Source organism: Notechis scutatus, chromosome 2 (assembly GCF_049901735.1).
Source record: "Notechis scutatus isolate UNSWTSFEM ecotype Mainland chromosome 2, rNotScu1.2, whole genome shotgun sequence".
NCBI classification, from domain to species: domain Eukaryota; kingdom Metazoa; phylum Chordata; class Lepidosauria; order Squamata; family Elapidae; genus Notechis; species Notechis scutatus.
Genome location: NC_142010.1, coordinates 50,877,656 through 50,891,462, shown reverse-complemented (window position 1 = coordinate 50,891,462; position 13,807 = coordinate 50,877,656). Strand labels below are relative to the sequence as shown.

The 13,807-nt window shown below is 35.9% G+C and overlaps 1 protein-coding gene across 5 annotated transcripts in view; it reads left to right on the top strand.

The window, feature by feature from the left end:
* The window catches only part of MGLL (monoglyceride lipase), a 190,039-nt gene extending 176,821 nt beyond the window's left edge, over window positions 1-13,218 (top strand). For all 5 annotated transcript variants that reach the window (XM_087954696.1, XM_087954697.1, XM_087954698.1 and 2 more), the window contains exons 7-8: window positions 5,592-5,807; window positions 8,132-13,218. In XM_087954696.1, the coding sequence (XP_087810822.1) occupies window positions 5,592-5,807; window positions 8,132-8,266 (351 nt within the window). In that variant the 3' untranslated portion in view covers window positions 8,267-13,218. The remainder of the gene's footprint in view (window positions 1-5,591; window positions 5,808-8,131) is intronic.
* Window positions 13,219-13,807: the final 589 nt, after the last annotated feature.

Below are 13,807 nucleotides of genomic sequence, written 5' to 3'. Positions count from 1 at the left end.
CCCCGTTGGCCATTTTTATCTATTATTATTTTTTAATTATTCTACTGACTAGGTAAGTCCTGTTAAAGATTAATGTATGTTGATGAAATTTTGTTGTTGGTAATGTTGAGAGGAAGTGTGACATCCATATAGAAACAGAATACCAGCAATGCATAATAATAAAATGCTCAAACATGTTCAGCCTGTTATGTTTAGTACATGTTTAACATGAAGGTCAAAACATTAGTTTCAGGAAGATAAGTTAAAGGATTTTTGGGGACGATAATATCAAACATTTAGTTGCATCAATAAATCTGTCTTGGCCCACTAGACAATGGTCTGTTGATGTGGAATAAAAAGAAGGCAGGAACATTTCTGCCTCCCAACAAATTACCTGAAGGACAGAGAACAGTGATGCATGTAGCAGAAATAAATCATCTCTGCTATATAAGATACTACAGTCATAAGTATCTAGGAATTCAGAAACAATGTCATGACTGCTATTTATTCTCAGGATCAGTGAAAAGTAGAGATCATTTAGTCCTCTGTTTTACTGTTATTATTATCTTAGTCTTTCACAGTAGCTACTATGAGATTGAATGACTGCACAGATATGCAGTTCTCAATTCTCAACTACAGAAGCTGGTTGACTTTGTCTAGCCACTCTTTCAGCCCAATCTACTTCACAAGGTAGTTGTTAAGAAGAGGGAGTTTGTGTCCACCAACTGACGCTTCTGAATGAAAAGCAGAAGATTGACTGATTGATCAATCAATCAGTTAAATAATATGACTCACATAGTGACAAATTCTGCCTTTACATTCCACATCTGGTGGAAGAATGTCAGTTGTCGGGTTTGCATTATGATACACCTTTTCTCATCAGATCCTCTCGGTTTGTTTTACTCCTGAGGACATCTTCATATTAGCAGACTCAGTGCCTTCAGAATATTAGGGAAGTTGTCCAATGAGCCTAATGATGTTCCCTTTATATAAAAATATGTATATTTTTCTATGCTATTATGAAAAATTAGATAAACTGGCATGCCAAAATGTATGAGAAATTATATGTGCAAAGCCGAATGATGTAGTAAAACGGTTCTGGATGCATCTTTTAAGCAGATTAGTAAATGAACTGCTATATTATGTATCTAGTAGACATTCACCTTGAGATACCTTCCTACTATAGGGCAGCTTTTCAGACATTTAAGAACCTAAAGTTTGACCTGGGTTGTAATGCCATGTTATTTTATCTGCTACTTTTAGGTTTCGTCTAAAAAGCAATATGTAAAAGATCTGCAGTTTGGCAGAAATAAGTCTCCAGCTTCATAATATCACCCACATTCAATATTGCAGAATACAAGTTCAGATTGTGCTGGGAACAGCCACTATTTACATGTTGAATATATTCACCAGGCAGACCAATTTCTAGTCTCTATAAATATCATTGGGATAGTCTCCAAGAATTTCCTGATTTGTTTGTGTTCATAGCAGTTTGGTTTTTAAAGCACAAACTGAAATGTAGAAAGATTTGAGACATTTTAGGTTTTTCCCCCCTTCTGGTTAGGTTAGTTAAATCAGATGCATAATTCCAAATCTCAATTCTTTTGTTATGTGTTTTGTTATGTTCACAAACCTGGTGTCCTCCAGAATTCTACTAATGAGATTCAAATGAGATGGAACTCCTTAGAATTGAGGTGTGAAACATCAGGATGACAGTAGATCCCCAAAATAGGCAATATAAAAGATAAGGCAGCATTGCTGTTCAGCACAATTATTTTCGGTCTTGCTTGCCTTTGGGAGAGATCTCCTCTGTTGTAGTTTCAATTGTAAATTGAAGATTGTGATCATATTTCTATTTGAATCAAGATGGTTGCATTGGACTTGCATTGTGACTACAGTACATGTGGGCATTCTGAATCAAGCTTTCTTCCCCACACTGGGCTCTTCTTAGCTGGAAAAATATATGAAAAACTTCATTAGTAAATTTGAAGATGGGGAACTGCCAAGATATAGTTCCTACACTGTGAATATAAGGTGGAATAATTTAGGACATTATAATTGGCTTTTTATAACACAGCAACCCATATTATTATGTCCAAGCTTTAACCCAGTCACAATGATGTAGAATAGGCACCATATGCATAACAATCACATAGGAATAGCTAAGGTGGTACTCTAAGAAGAGTTTCATTTGTTTTCTTTTGTTAAGAGTATATAGACAATTGAATATTATTAATAATATATATGTGTATTTCTACAATCAATAATATAAAAATTCTATAATACCAAATAATGTCCAGTACAATTGGAAATAAACTCTATGAAAACATAGACAAGTTATCATGACACCAAAGATTATGAAAATCATGGTAAAGATCTTGTCTCTGGATGGCTTACAAAATAAATAAATAAAATAAACAGAAAAAAACAACAGTAAGAAAAATAAATAAAACACAAATTAAAGCTATTAAAAACAAATGTAAAATATGGGAGTGTATCAATCAAAAATTTATATAATCATTTCACCTGTTCCATACCTTCATGGGTTTGCCATGCAGATACAGAGTCACTATAAAAAGCTAATGCTACATTAGCAGTTTTTAATTCAAGACAACTCATAATCTACATCAGTGAAGTCCAAACGACACAATTGATTTGGATTTGCAGGGCAAATATGGTCTGATGTTACTGAGGAGTATCAGATTGAAAAAGCTTTATTAGCTCAAAAGTGATAATAGGACCTAAAATGGGATCTTAGAAATTTCCAAAACAAAATTTGAAAATAAAATATGAAAAGAAATTAATAAAATGTATGGAAGATATTTTAAAGACTGAATGGAACACAACTATTTCCATATACATGTTTCTTCACAATGGTCATACTAAGCTTGAAGCAATAATTTGTAAATATATGCTGAAGGCAGAAACCTATACATTAGAAATCTTCAAACAACTATGATTGTGATAAATAATGGGATAAAGCTAGTCCTCATTTAGCAACTACCTCACTGAGCAAACTTACAAATATGGCATTAAAAACATTTTCTGACCAGCGTGTGCATTTACAACCAAATTTCAGGCACTTGGTAACACGAGCCTTCAGTGAAACTAATTTAAGATAATGAAAGCTACACTTTCAGGTAGCAGCACAGCCTGATGTAAGGTTCTACTGAACTAATTAAGGACATAGAGCTGAGCTTGTTAACTTGCGGTTAGCATTTTTTTTTTAGGGAAAGGCTGCACTGCCTAGACATGCAGCTCAGGAAGAGATAACTTGCTTAAGCAATCCCTTTGCCCTGTGAGGAGGGAAGGGATGGGTGAGGTACAGGACTCTGTCCAAGAGAACTTTTATCTAAATGAGAAGGCAGAACCATGATCCTCCCAGCCTGTCTCTTGAAAGTCACATGTTCATTTAGCAATCATTTAGTTTCTTGTTCAAAGGAGAGGGTGTAATGCATATGAGCTTAAAGGGAACATTGATGTGTTTCATAAATTGTAAAAATCATTAATGTTTCCAGGTCAAGAAGCAGAATTATTATTAGCATTACAGTTACGGTATCCAAATGGGAACAAAAACGAGGCGCCTGCCAGATTGTAACAAGGAGTCATATATCTGTTTGCTGTCACCTAGCGGTAGCCCAGATTTTTATAAGTAAGATATAGCAATTCTGTAATTGGCAAAGTAATCAAAAACAAAGCATGATAATACCATAGCAGTGAAACCGCACCAATCATGTATGCTTTTCTGGAATTAAACTTGGTGTAATTACCCAAAATAGAATCCAGATAACAAAGTTTAACTGCAGATTTTCATTATAGTACAGTTCTCATTATCTCATTCTTAAGTATAAATGTTGGTGGTAAATAATAGCAAATAATTACAGGTAATCCTTTGTTTAGCTACCACAATTGGGACCAGCAACTCAGCCATTAAGAGAAGTGGTCACTAAGTGAAACCATGCTTGTGCTTGTGAAACCATGCTTTAGCTTTGCTTTGCAGACCTGTGAAGTTCATAAATGTGAGGCTTAGTTGCAAAGTTACTTTTTGTTCACTATCTCTGTATGAGGTTGCAGATTGATTGCAGTCCCTGTACAGGGCACTTCACTGTACAGGGCCTGTACAGTGAATAGATTTTAAGTGAAGGTTACACATAGGTGTAGTATTCAACACTTCTGATCAGAAACACTTAAGGACCTTCTGTACACAAAGCATGGATATCACTATTAAGTTATTCCGTTCTTCTCAATATCCTGCCTTTAAAGGTGGTTGGATGAAGAGAGAATCTGTGGTTTTGAGTTTTGTTTTGGTTTTTTAAGTTATAAAAACTTCAGTGAAAAATCTGGACTATGTTGATAGTATGCAAAACTGGCCAAATGATGCTTAGAGAAATTAATTAATGCAGACGGAATACTGGAAAAGAAGAAATGTAATAAAAAAGAAAGATTCTTGGCTTGTCCTTTCTTGCCTTTCTGCATCCCTCATTAAAATCATCATCATCTTTCACAGCCTTTCTCCAGAAGGTCTCCATTTGCAACACCTCAAATATGTTCATATTTATATGAAATCGTAATTTAAAAACCAAGTGTAATCTCTAGCTATTTTTCTTCTATTCTCTCACTGCGTTCCTTGCTTGGACAATCACGTAATGTCACATACTTGGATCACATCTGTTGAATCTCTTGTATTTCTAGGAGTTTTTAAAATATCAGTATAAAATAGAGTTAGAGGTCAAGAACAAACAAAAAAAGCCCACCTCCCAGCATTTGTGGCTTTGTACTGGGGTGGCGAAGGGAGTATGTCATACCAGTTTATATCATTTTACTCTGTGGGAAGGGAACATCTGTCAATTCAACCACCCACTCCTTTGTGGTTTCTTTCTTTCTTTCTTTCAAGAGTGCTTAAAACTGTTGCTTTTTAGTAAGTGAAACAGCTTGGAGCTATGTTGCCTCTGTGTGAGATGCTGTGGCACAGCACCAAACAACTGGGCAGTTTTTAGGGTAGAGTTAGTTGCTAAGTAGCCAGAAGAACCCAGCACTTTTGTTTAAATTGGGGGTGGGGTGGGGTAAGGCAAATGGATTTGAGTGAAAATGTCAGGGCTGCTATGAAAAATGTCAGGCTGCAAAAAAGAATTTACACTTTTTCTGGTAGCATAATTTTCTTTCTCCCTTGCCTCTTCCCTGGTTGCCTGTGTGCAAAATAAAATCCTTCTAAACCAAATTTCTTCCCTTCCTCGTCATTTCTGGGAGTTAAAGTCTACAAGTCATAAAAGGGCCATCGTTCCTCACCCCTGCTCTAGAGAATCCGTTTCCCTTCGGCCACTTGACAGTGGACACTAGTCTTTGGGCCATTCGCAGTAGTTTGTGTATTATGAATTGCTTTGACATAGTTTTTTTTTTGTCAGACACTGCCATACATTTGAAATAAGATTAAAAATTAACTTTTAAATCTGAGTTCAAAGGGGAAGGGCAACCATATCAAATGTGAAAGGGTATGTGACTATTAAAATGTATCCTCTTTAAAAACATCTCTTCTAAAATGGCATAGAAAATGCTTATCAGAAGTTGATTATTTGCTGGCTAAAATGTCTGAAATGTTGTTTTACTCCCAACAGGTTGAAAATTACCGTTCAGACCCTCTGGTCTATCATGGTGGCATGAAAGTCTCCTTCGTCATTCAGCTACTGAATGCTATTGCCAAAATTGAACGCTCTCTCCCTAAACTGTTTCTCCCCATCTTGGCGCTCCATGGTTCACCGGACAAACTCTGTGACATCAGAGGGTCTTACTTATTGATGGATACTGCCCCAAGTCAGGATAAAACATTCAAGGTTAACTTATTTAATTTTTGCAGGATCAAACAGTTACTGTTTCTAAAGTTGTGCTCTATTCAATGATTCTGATGTATTGGTCTAAGTAGATATTTTACAAAACTATCTATCTATCTATCTATCTATCTATCTATCTATCTATCTATCTATCTATCTATCTATCGGCATGTTTTAGTTTTTCAGATACTGAGAAAGCCTGGATGAAATAAATGTTGGGATGATATTCAAGTAAAACTTTCAATTTCTTCCATTCACCATAATTCAAAGCCCATTTACTAAGATGATTAATCCCACTGCTTTTAGCAGAACTTAAACAAGAGATACATTCACTTAAAAATAGCAAGTACAATGACTGTTTATAAAACATTCACTTCTATGAAAATGCCCAGAGGAATACCTGAAAGAAGCAAGTTGCATTTCAGGAGACAGTTTTTGTTAGCACATAATTTTAAAATCAGAAATAGATATAAGGATCCCCCAAAACTGCACATGAGCATAGAATAACAGCATCGAAAAAGGATTATTTAAAATGCATGATCCATCCCCTTGGCTATTTCAAATTTGTGTATTGGTCATAGACAAATAACCATTTTTCTAAAATGAGTTTCCTACTTGAGCAGGGAGTTGAACTTGTTCTGTTAGATAATTTCTAGTCTCTATCAGAGCAACTGGACACTGAAAACATCACAGTGAATATATTTAGGAATTTCCCTTAGGATTTATCTTGTGTATAGAACTCTGAAACACGTTTAGAAGTTCCTCATGCCATCCTTTACTATTTATAAGAAGTATTTATAGATTTGAATTGGTGGAACAATATACATTTTAAAGACAATATTATGTATTTGATAGACATTTATGGATGAGATGACTGAATTCTAACATAATACATTGGGACTGATAAACTCGCAGCCCGCAGGCCAGATGCCCACGTCCGGTTTAGCGAAGGGGGGGAAAGTCATGATACATCACATGACGATGCCATGACGATGCGAGTTTGACATCCGTGTAATAAATGAAATGTAAATTAGAAAAATGGTGCATTCTTTATTTAATGTTAGAAGAGATTAGCAAAAGATAGGTTCTCCTTGAAATTTGGAAATAAAGAGAGATTCATAAAAGAAGATAGGGTGATGACTGTAACCAAGTATATAAACAAATATTAAATGTATTTTGTAGATAAGGAACAGATTAGGTTATTTTTCATAAAGTCATTAGGCATAGAGGGTTATTGTGAGTATACTGAGTAAATGGGCATTCAGACAGGAAATGCCAAATCGAAAGAGAAAATAATGGAGGTATTTGGGGAAAAATCCATATCTGTGGCTGGAGATAATAAAGGCACAAGACCAGGGTTGGGTTTTCTACCGGTTCTGTCCACCTCTGTAGAACTGGTAGCTCTGAAGAGCAGTTTTGGCTCACCCGCCCACCCAAGCTCTTATCTGATCTTGATTTCCTGCTTTTTCAACTTCTGCTGCCAAGCGAGGCACAGCTGTAGTTTAAAAAGCAGGAAAAAAGAGCTTTTTGAAAGGCTGCTTCTCTGCAGGCAGCGTGCTGATGACGATTTATAGGCCCTCATGTGCAGCATGCAGGGAAGCACATCGTAAATCATCGAACCTTGTAAATCACTGAACCGGTAGTTAACCCTATCGGATCCCACCCCTGCACAAGACTAAAACATAGATGGAAGGAATGGAAAAGAGTTGTAGATGCAACATTTTAAAAGTTGATTAACTTTTTCTTGGTGTCGTACATGAGAGGAGGAATATAAAATAGAGCATGAAATACTTAGTGGCATTTCAATTAATAAAAATATTTCAATAACAATTTTTATTAATCAGATATTTGAGACGTTTACATATGTCTTCCAGCAAATGAGCAGGATTTCTGAGCTCTTACTAAAGTTTTATAAATGTAAACATAAATATGTATGAAAGGAGCAATATTCAGTGAAATTCATGCATAGATTGCCCCAATGTGTTTAATTAATGGATACTAAAATTATTGCAATGGAGAAAGATTAAAAAGAGTCTTGGTTAGTGCTGCTTAGCAGTGTTATACAACACATCTGAGCACAAGGGGAAAATATGTGATTAAAATATTCTAAGCTATTAACCACCTTCCTAATAAGCAAAAATTTACAAATACAAAAGTCAAGATTGCTCCCTAAAGATAATACTTCAAAAATTGGGTTAATTAGATAGATATAGGACAAGATGTGGCCAGAATTGCAAATTAAAATGACACGAAAGTGTATATTGGAAGAATAGTCTATCAGAAGTAATTTGCAATGTGCCTTCAACTTCCTTTCTTGCATTCTGCAGGTATATGATGAAGCCTTCCATGCTCTCCATAAAGAGCTTCCTGATGTGACTACTTCTGTTTTTAAAGAAATAGAAACATGGATTGGTCAGAGAGCAACTGAGGAAGCCCACCAATCTAAGCAAAAGCCACTCTGAAACCCTGTGTCTGGTGGTTGGGGTATACTGGGAAGGGAAGTTCTTTTTCTTTTAACAGCCTCTCTTTGAGGGGAAAGGTCTTATAGGGGCTCCTGAATTAACTTATTTTTTTACAAGAAATTGCTGTGTTACCCGGCGTGGGATGGGAGGAGAATGCCATGCTCCATTTAAAGCCCTTACTCTACAGAGGAAAGAGCTAGCAAGGACATTAGGATGGACTTCCCAGCTGGGAGTGCCATTGTATTAAAGGACTTTGTCCAGTCTTTCACCAAACCTAGTTTTTGGTTTTCCCAAGGGGTTCCTGAGGTGCTGAGGTAATTTTTTATATTGCAATAATTTTTGGAATGTTTCAAAGTTTGGCATCTTCCACAACATTCTGTTTTTTACTCTTGCCAGATTTTAATTCTTCCCTCCTGTTCTTTGAAAATTTTCAAGCCTACTAATAGGACCAAGCATTTGACAGGCAGGATTAGGAGGCTGAGGAATTCAGAACATCTCACAACATTCTAATATGTATTACAGTTAATCTGGCCAAAAGTTTTCTCCCCATACAAACCCCAAAATGCCTTGAAAGAAGAGGCCATTAGATAATAGAAACAGCACAGTTTTGCACTTTGAAAGGGTGTAGTTTGTACTCAGACAATTAACATTTATCTCCAGAGTTGATACTGTGGAGAAATGAGAGTATGTAAAATGTATCTAGAAGACTTATAAGCATTGAAGACATGATGCTGCTTCCAGAAGCCAAATCATTTTTTCAGTGCAAGATATGTAAATACTTGGGCTGCTTTTTTGTTACCTGTGTTGCAGATAACTTAAAGTATAAAACTGAAAGTTATATTTAAGAGAGAAATAATTAAAAAATAATATATAAAGTTTCTGTAAGTTTCTCAAAGATATCTTAAGGAGGAATGAAGGTGTACAAGATGGAATAGATGCCATTCCTTTGCCTAATAACTTTTATGCCCGAGAACTGCCTTTGTTGTATACAGAAGGCCATTGTCACTTGAAGGCTGGGAAATAATTCCTTTGTTCTCACATTCCTGTTCCTACTCTGACTTAGAAGTTGGCCAGCCATTAGTGACTCTTGGAAGGCAAGGAAACCAAAGAGAGAAGGAAGAAAGAACTGCCTAACATAGCTGTGCTTGCAAGAATCCAAACAGATAATTCTAACTCTCTACTGCCATCTAGAGGCTGTTTGAATTTTTGCAGCAAGTAGGTAGGCTGGAAAAAGGGCTATTTCAGTAGTGGCAGGCAAAATTCCAAATAGCACTTAATCAGTAGAGAAGGTTATTGCTAAAAATTATTGAGGAAAGCCAATTATATAGGACACACAGTGGAAGACTAGGATGTGGATGAAGGAATTTAATTGGGGCTTCTAGACCTTGGCAACTTTTAAAAGGCTGCAGATAGTGAGTTAGTTTTCTAAGTCTCTTTGCTTCCCTCCGTTGGTCATTTAGAGTTTTGCAGCCTAGACATAAAGGTTCGGTGCACTTATGAATGGACAAGGTAGTTGTGTGCAATCTCAATTTCACCTGATGTTGAGGTTGTTTCAGGCGTAATTGTGACTAACTACTTAATAAAGAACAGTAACACTAGAAAAACACGGAGCTGCCCATTGTAATCAAATATTTGCTATTCAGCAACTAGCAATTTTCATGAGTTCTTTTGGTGGAAGAAATTCTATATTATTATCTCCTGTAAAATAGTCTTTTCTTATAATCCATTTTTTATTGTAACTCCCTACACATTTATTGCATGAGAGCATTCAGTACAATTTACAGGCTACTTCTAAATCTGAATTTCCTGTGTGGAAAGCCTGATGCTCTACAGAACTAGGCTATCATGAGATTTTTCCCAAGAAGCAGTAATCCTATTTGCAACCATCAGGCACGTATTCTCATGATTTTGTTGCCTGAATATGCTTTCTGTGTAGGAAAGATGTAATATTTGAAGTATCCTTCAAATATTCCAATTGATGTGGCCGGTGTAAATTGGAAAGGAAAATATGGCCTAATGGATGCTAGGATACAATGTTAGTAAAAACATGAGATTTCCATAGTTCTTAATTACCAAATTAAGATGGATGAGATGAGAAGTTGGAGGAGAGAGAACAGTTTACTTTCCAATATAACTAAGCTTTAATACCTGGTTATTTGGATGTGATTGTTACTCATCCTAGAAATCAAATAAGTGGCTGATTTATAAGTGCAGATTCATTAATTATTTGAACATCAGAGCTCGGCAGGTAGTAGAGGCACTAGTATCGCTACTAAGTAACCCAAAGTCAGTGGGGAAAAAGTTTTGCTTTCTACTGGTGCTTCAATTTTTAATAAGATCTTTCTGAGGCATTGCAAAAAATACTACACACAGTTCTGAAAATAAGGTATCATTCTGGAAGCCAGCTCTCACGCTAAAGACTATACTAATGGTGCGCGTTTTGCAATTCTTAGAACAGAGTTGCCAAGTTTGGGGACCTCTGTCTTAGAATGTTCAATCTGGCTGATTTTCCACTTTGGGAGTTGGAGAATCACACAGTATCATTATTATAGGTTTTTAACTGAGGACATGTAAAACAGTTGTACAGATTAAAACAGTTTAACATTCCACCTTGAAAAAATATTTTGTATTTTTCATGGGCAGCTCCAAATCTATTGTTAAGGATAGTGGTTGGCATGCAAAAATGCAAATGGCTATTAGATGGCAGCAAAATAATAATAACTTTTTGCTGTTATATAGTGATCATTCTGCATTTATGAATCCAGATTTATTTTAATAAGTTCTACTCCTTCCTCTAGTAAAAATGCAAGCATTAGATGCTTAATAGGACTTGCAGAGATCTGGGGTTGATGGGTAAAATTTGGAGCATGTGATGGTGTCATGCACTGAATCACATTTTGCCTTTCACATATGGATCTCTACACAGCTGTAATTCCAAATATAAGAATCTGCAAGAGCTCAGTAGGAGTAACAGTTGCCTGTTTTGTGTCTCTGTGTGCAAATCATTAAGGTGCCTAAAGTGACACACCTGAATTAATTCTTGGTAGCATGAATTTTATGGATCATCCCATAGCACAAAAGAAAGATCCTGCCCACCATGTATGGGAAGCTACTGTAACTTGAGAGGGAGGTCCTTTTCCCATTCTATGAGCAGGACTGAGGATGACCAAAAGTGTCTCTTCAGGGTTTGGGGCGGGGAGGACATTAGGCCTTAAAAAGGGGGGAGATTAGCTATACTATGGATGTAGTAAGAGTTGTATTCAAGAATTCAAGGCAATCATGATAAAGATTATTCCAAAGATGTACAATTTGGTTTAATTCTTAACCTGTTCAAGTGTATTGGGATTTCAGCTATAGTGAAATATATCTAGACCAGCACTGCTCGTTCTGGGGACCAAACATTTAAAAAAGGAAACACCCATACATAAGGCAAGGTACGACTTTACTGGTTCCTTCTTACAGTCAGAAGTTTGAAGATCAGTGCCTTTGAATAACTTTGTTGAGGGAGTATCTGTTGTAACTCCTGAGTTCTGAAGCAATATAGAAGTATTAGAAATTATATTCAGCTTTCAGCAGAGTTGTGGGGACTAGGGGGATAGGTGTGAAATAAGAGGCTGAATCATAAGGAAAGTGGGAGTTACCTTTCAGTTATTTTAGATGAGACATATTTGTTTGGACAGTCAGAATATTGTCCATTGTCCCAGAGTCCCTAATCCAGCAGGCTTCTTCAGCTTTAATCTCCCAAGAAGCTTGGGAAAGAGGAATTGATTTTTGCCAAGCAAGATCCAACCCCTACCGTATCTGAAATCTTACAGTTTTGCTTTTTTAAAAAATACCTAAATAATTACAGTTTATTAAGATTGAATGTAAAAGTGGCATTTGTTTGAAAATTAAGTTGCAGTTCTTATGTAAAACTGCAGCTTTTGCAACTGAAGTTAAACTTACCAAATGTAAGCTAGATTAAATAAGGAATTGGAGAGTTTGCTATGGAAAGGGAACAACAGACCTGTAACTTGGGGAATGGCTGGTAGGTTGCCTACCTAAGTGTTCTTTGCCACCCTTGAATGTCAACTGGGCATATACTCGATAAGTTTTCTCTTTCTCTTCCCCACTTCCCATCTATTCAAGACAGTTCTAAACAGAACCAGAGGTGGCTATGTTAAGACTTACATGGGACAAAAAGAAAAATATACTAATGTGCTTTAAAGCAGCTGAAGTAATCTGGTACTGTTCTGATTTAGAGCTGCACAATTTATATTCTACGAAATGGTAGTATAACCCATAAAGTGCTTGACATATTTTATATTTCTACAGTCCTGTACATCTATAAGTCTCTCTGATGGACCTTCATACATAGAGACAGGTGAATTTAATTTGGATAAGTAGGGTATAAATTATATCAGCTGAATCTACTATAAAATCTACTTGCACTGAAAGCAAAAGAGTTTGTTAATAGAAGCAAACAGAGATCTCTATGTTTGAATGCAGATAGATTGTGATGACGAGGTTAGAATTGTATCAGCTCCAAGTCACTGCTGATACACCAACAGTTTCCCCTTGAGAGCATAATTCCTCTGACAGCAATAGTTGCGTGTAACTAATGTATATCACTACTATATGCAACAAATGTGGCATGACAATTTACCTATTCATAATATGTCTGGAACCATGTTTTATAATGAGCCTGCTCTTTTTATATTAGTCACTGTATCACTTTGATGACATGACCTTATCAAGATACTTATTTTTCCAAGTAATTTCTGATTACTGTTTCTTGTTTCGTTTCTGTGCTCCAATTTACTCAGTACTATACACTCATACATATATATATATATACATATATATATACACATTTGAAATACTTGTACTTAAAGCAAGGATAATATGTATAACTTAGATACTTTTGAGGAAAATATATATGAACATTAATAATAAAAGATAAGTTTTCTGAATATGGCTTATTTGAGATTATTTCTATTCATTCAATTACACCAGGAAGTTCAGAAATAAAGCTTTTTACACAGAGAACAATAGCCATGCATTGCACCAATCTATTTTTGATGCATAAAACCCAAAGACTGCACCAGGCATGCCTAGAACAGAATCCCCAGGGATATATTTTTCTCTAATACCATGTTATGTATTTTGGCTTCCTAGCAAAACTGTTTTGAAAAGCAGGATGGAATAATAAGGAATTGACCTGGGCTGGAGAACTATAACTGTGTTTGAAAAGAAATAAACGTTAAACTTAATCTTCAACACAAAATGAAATTGCACATCCATTCCTCATTTTTAAAAAAATGTTGAATACATCTACAGTTCTTATTGACTCCATACTTTGCCCAGCATTCACACCATAATGTGCTCGTTTATATAATTTATATATCGTCCACAGATCACTATAGATGCCATTTATTCCATTAACATGCATAATATAAAAAACACAGTGCAGCCAAGTTCATAAAATGACCAGCATTAAAGCCAAAAGATGAGTCCTTCATACACCCGATGCCCAGGCATAAAGCCAAATTTTTGGACCGG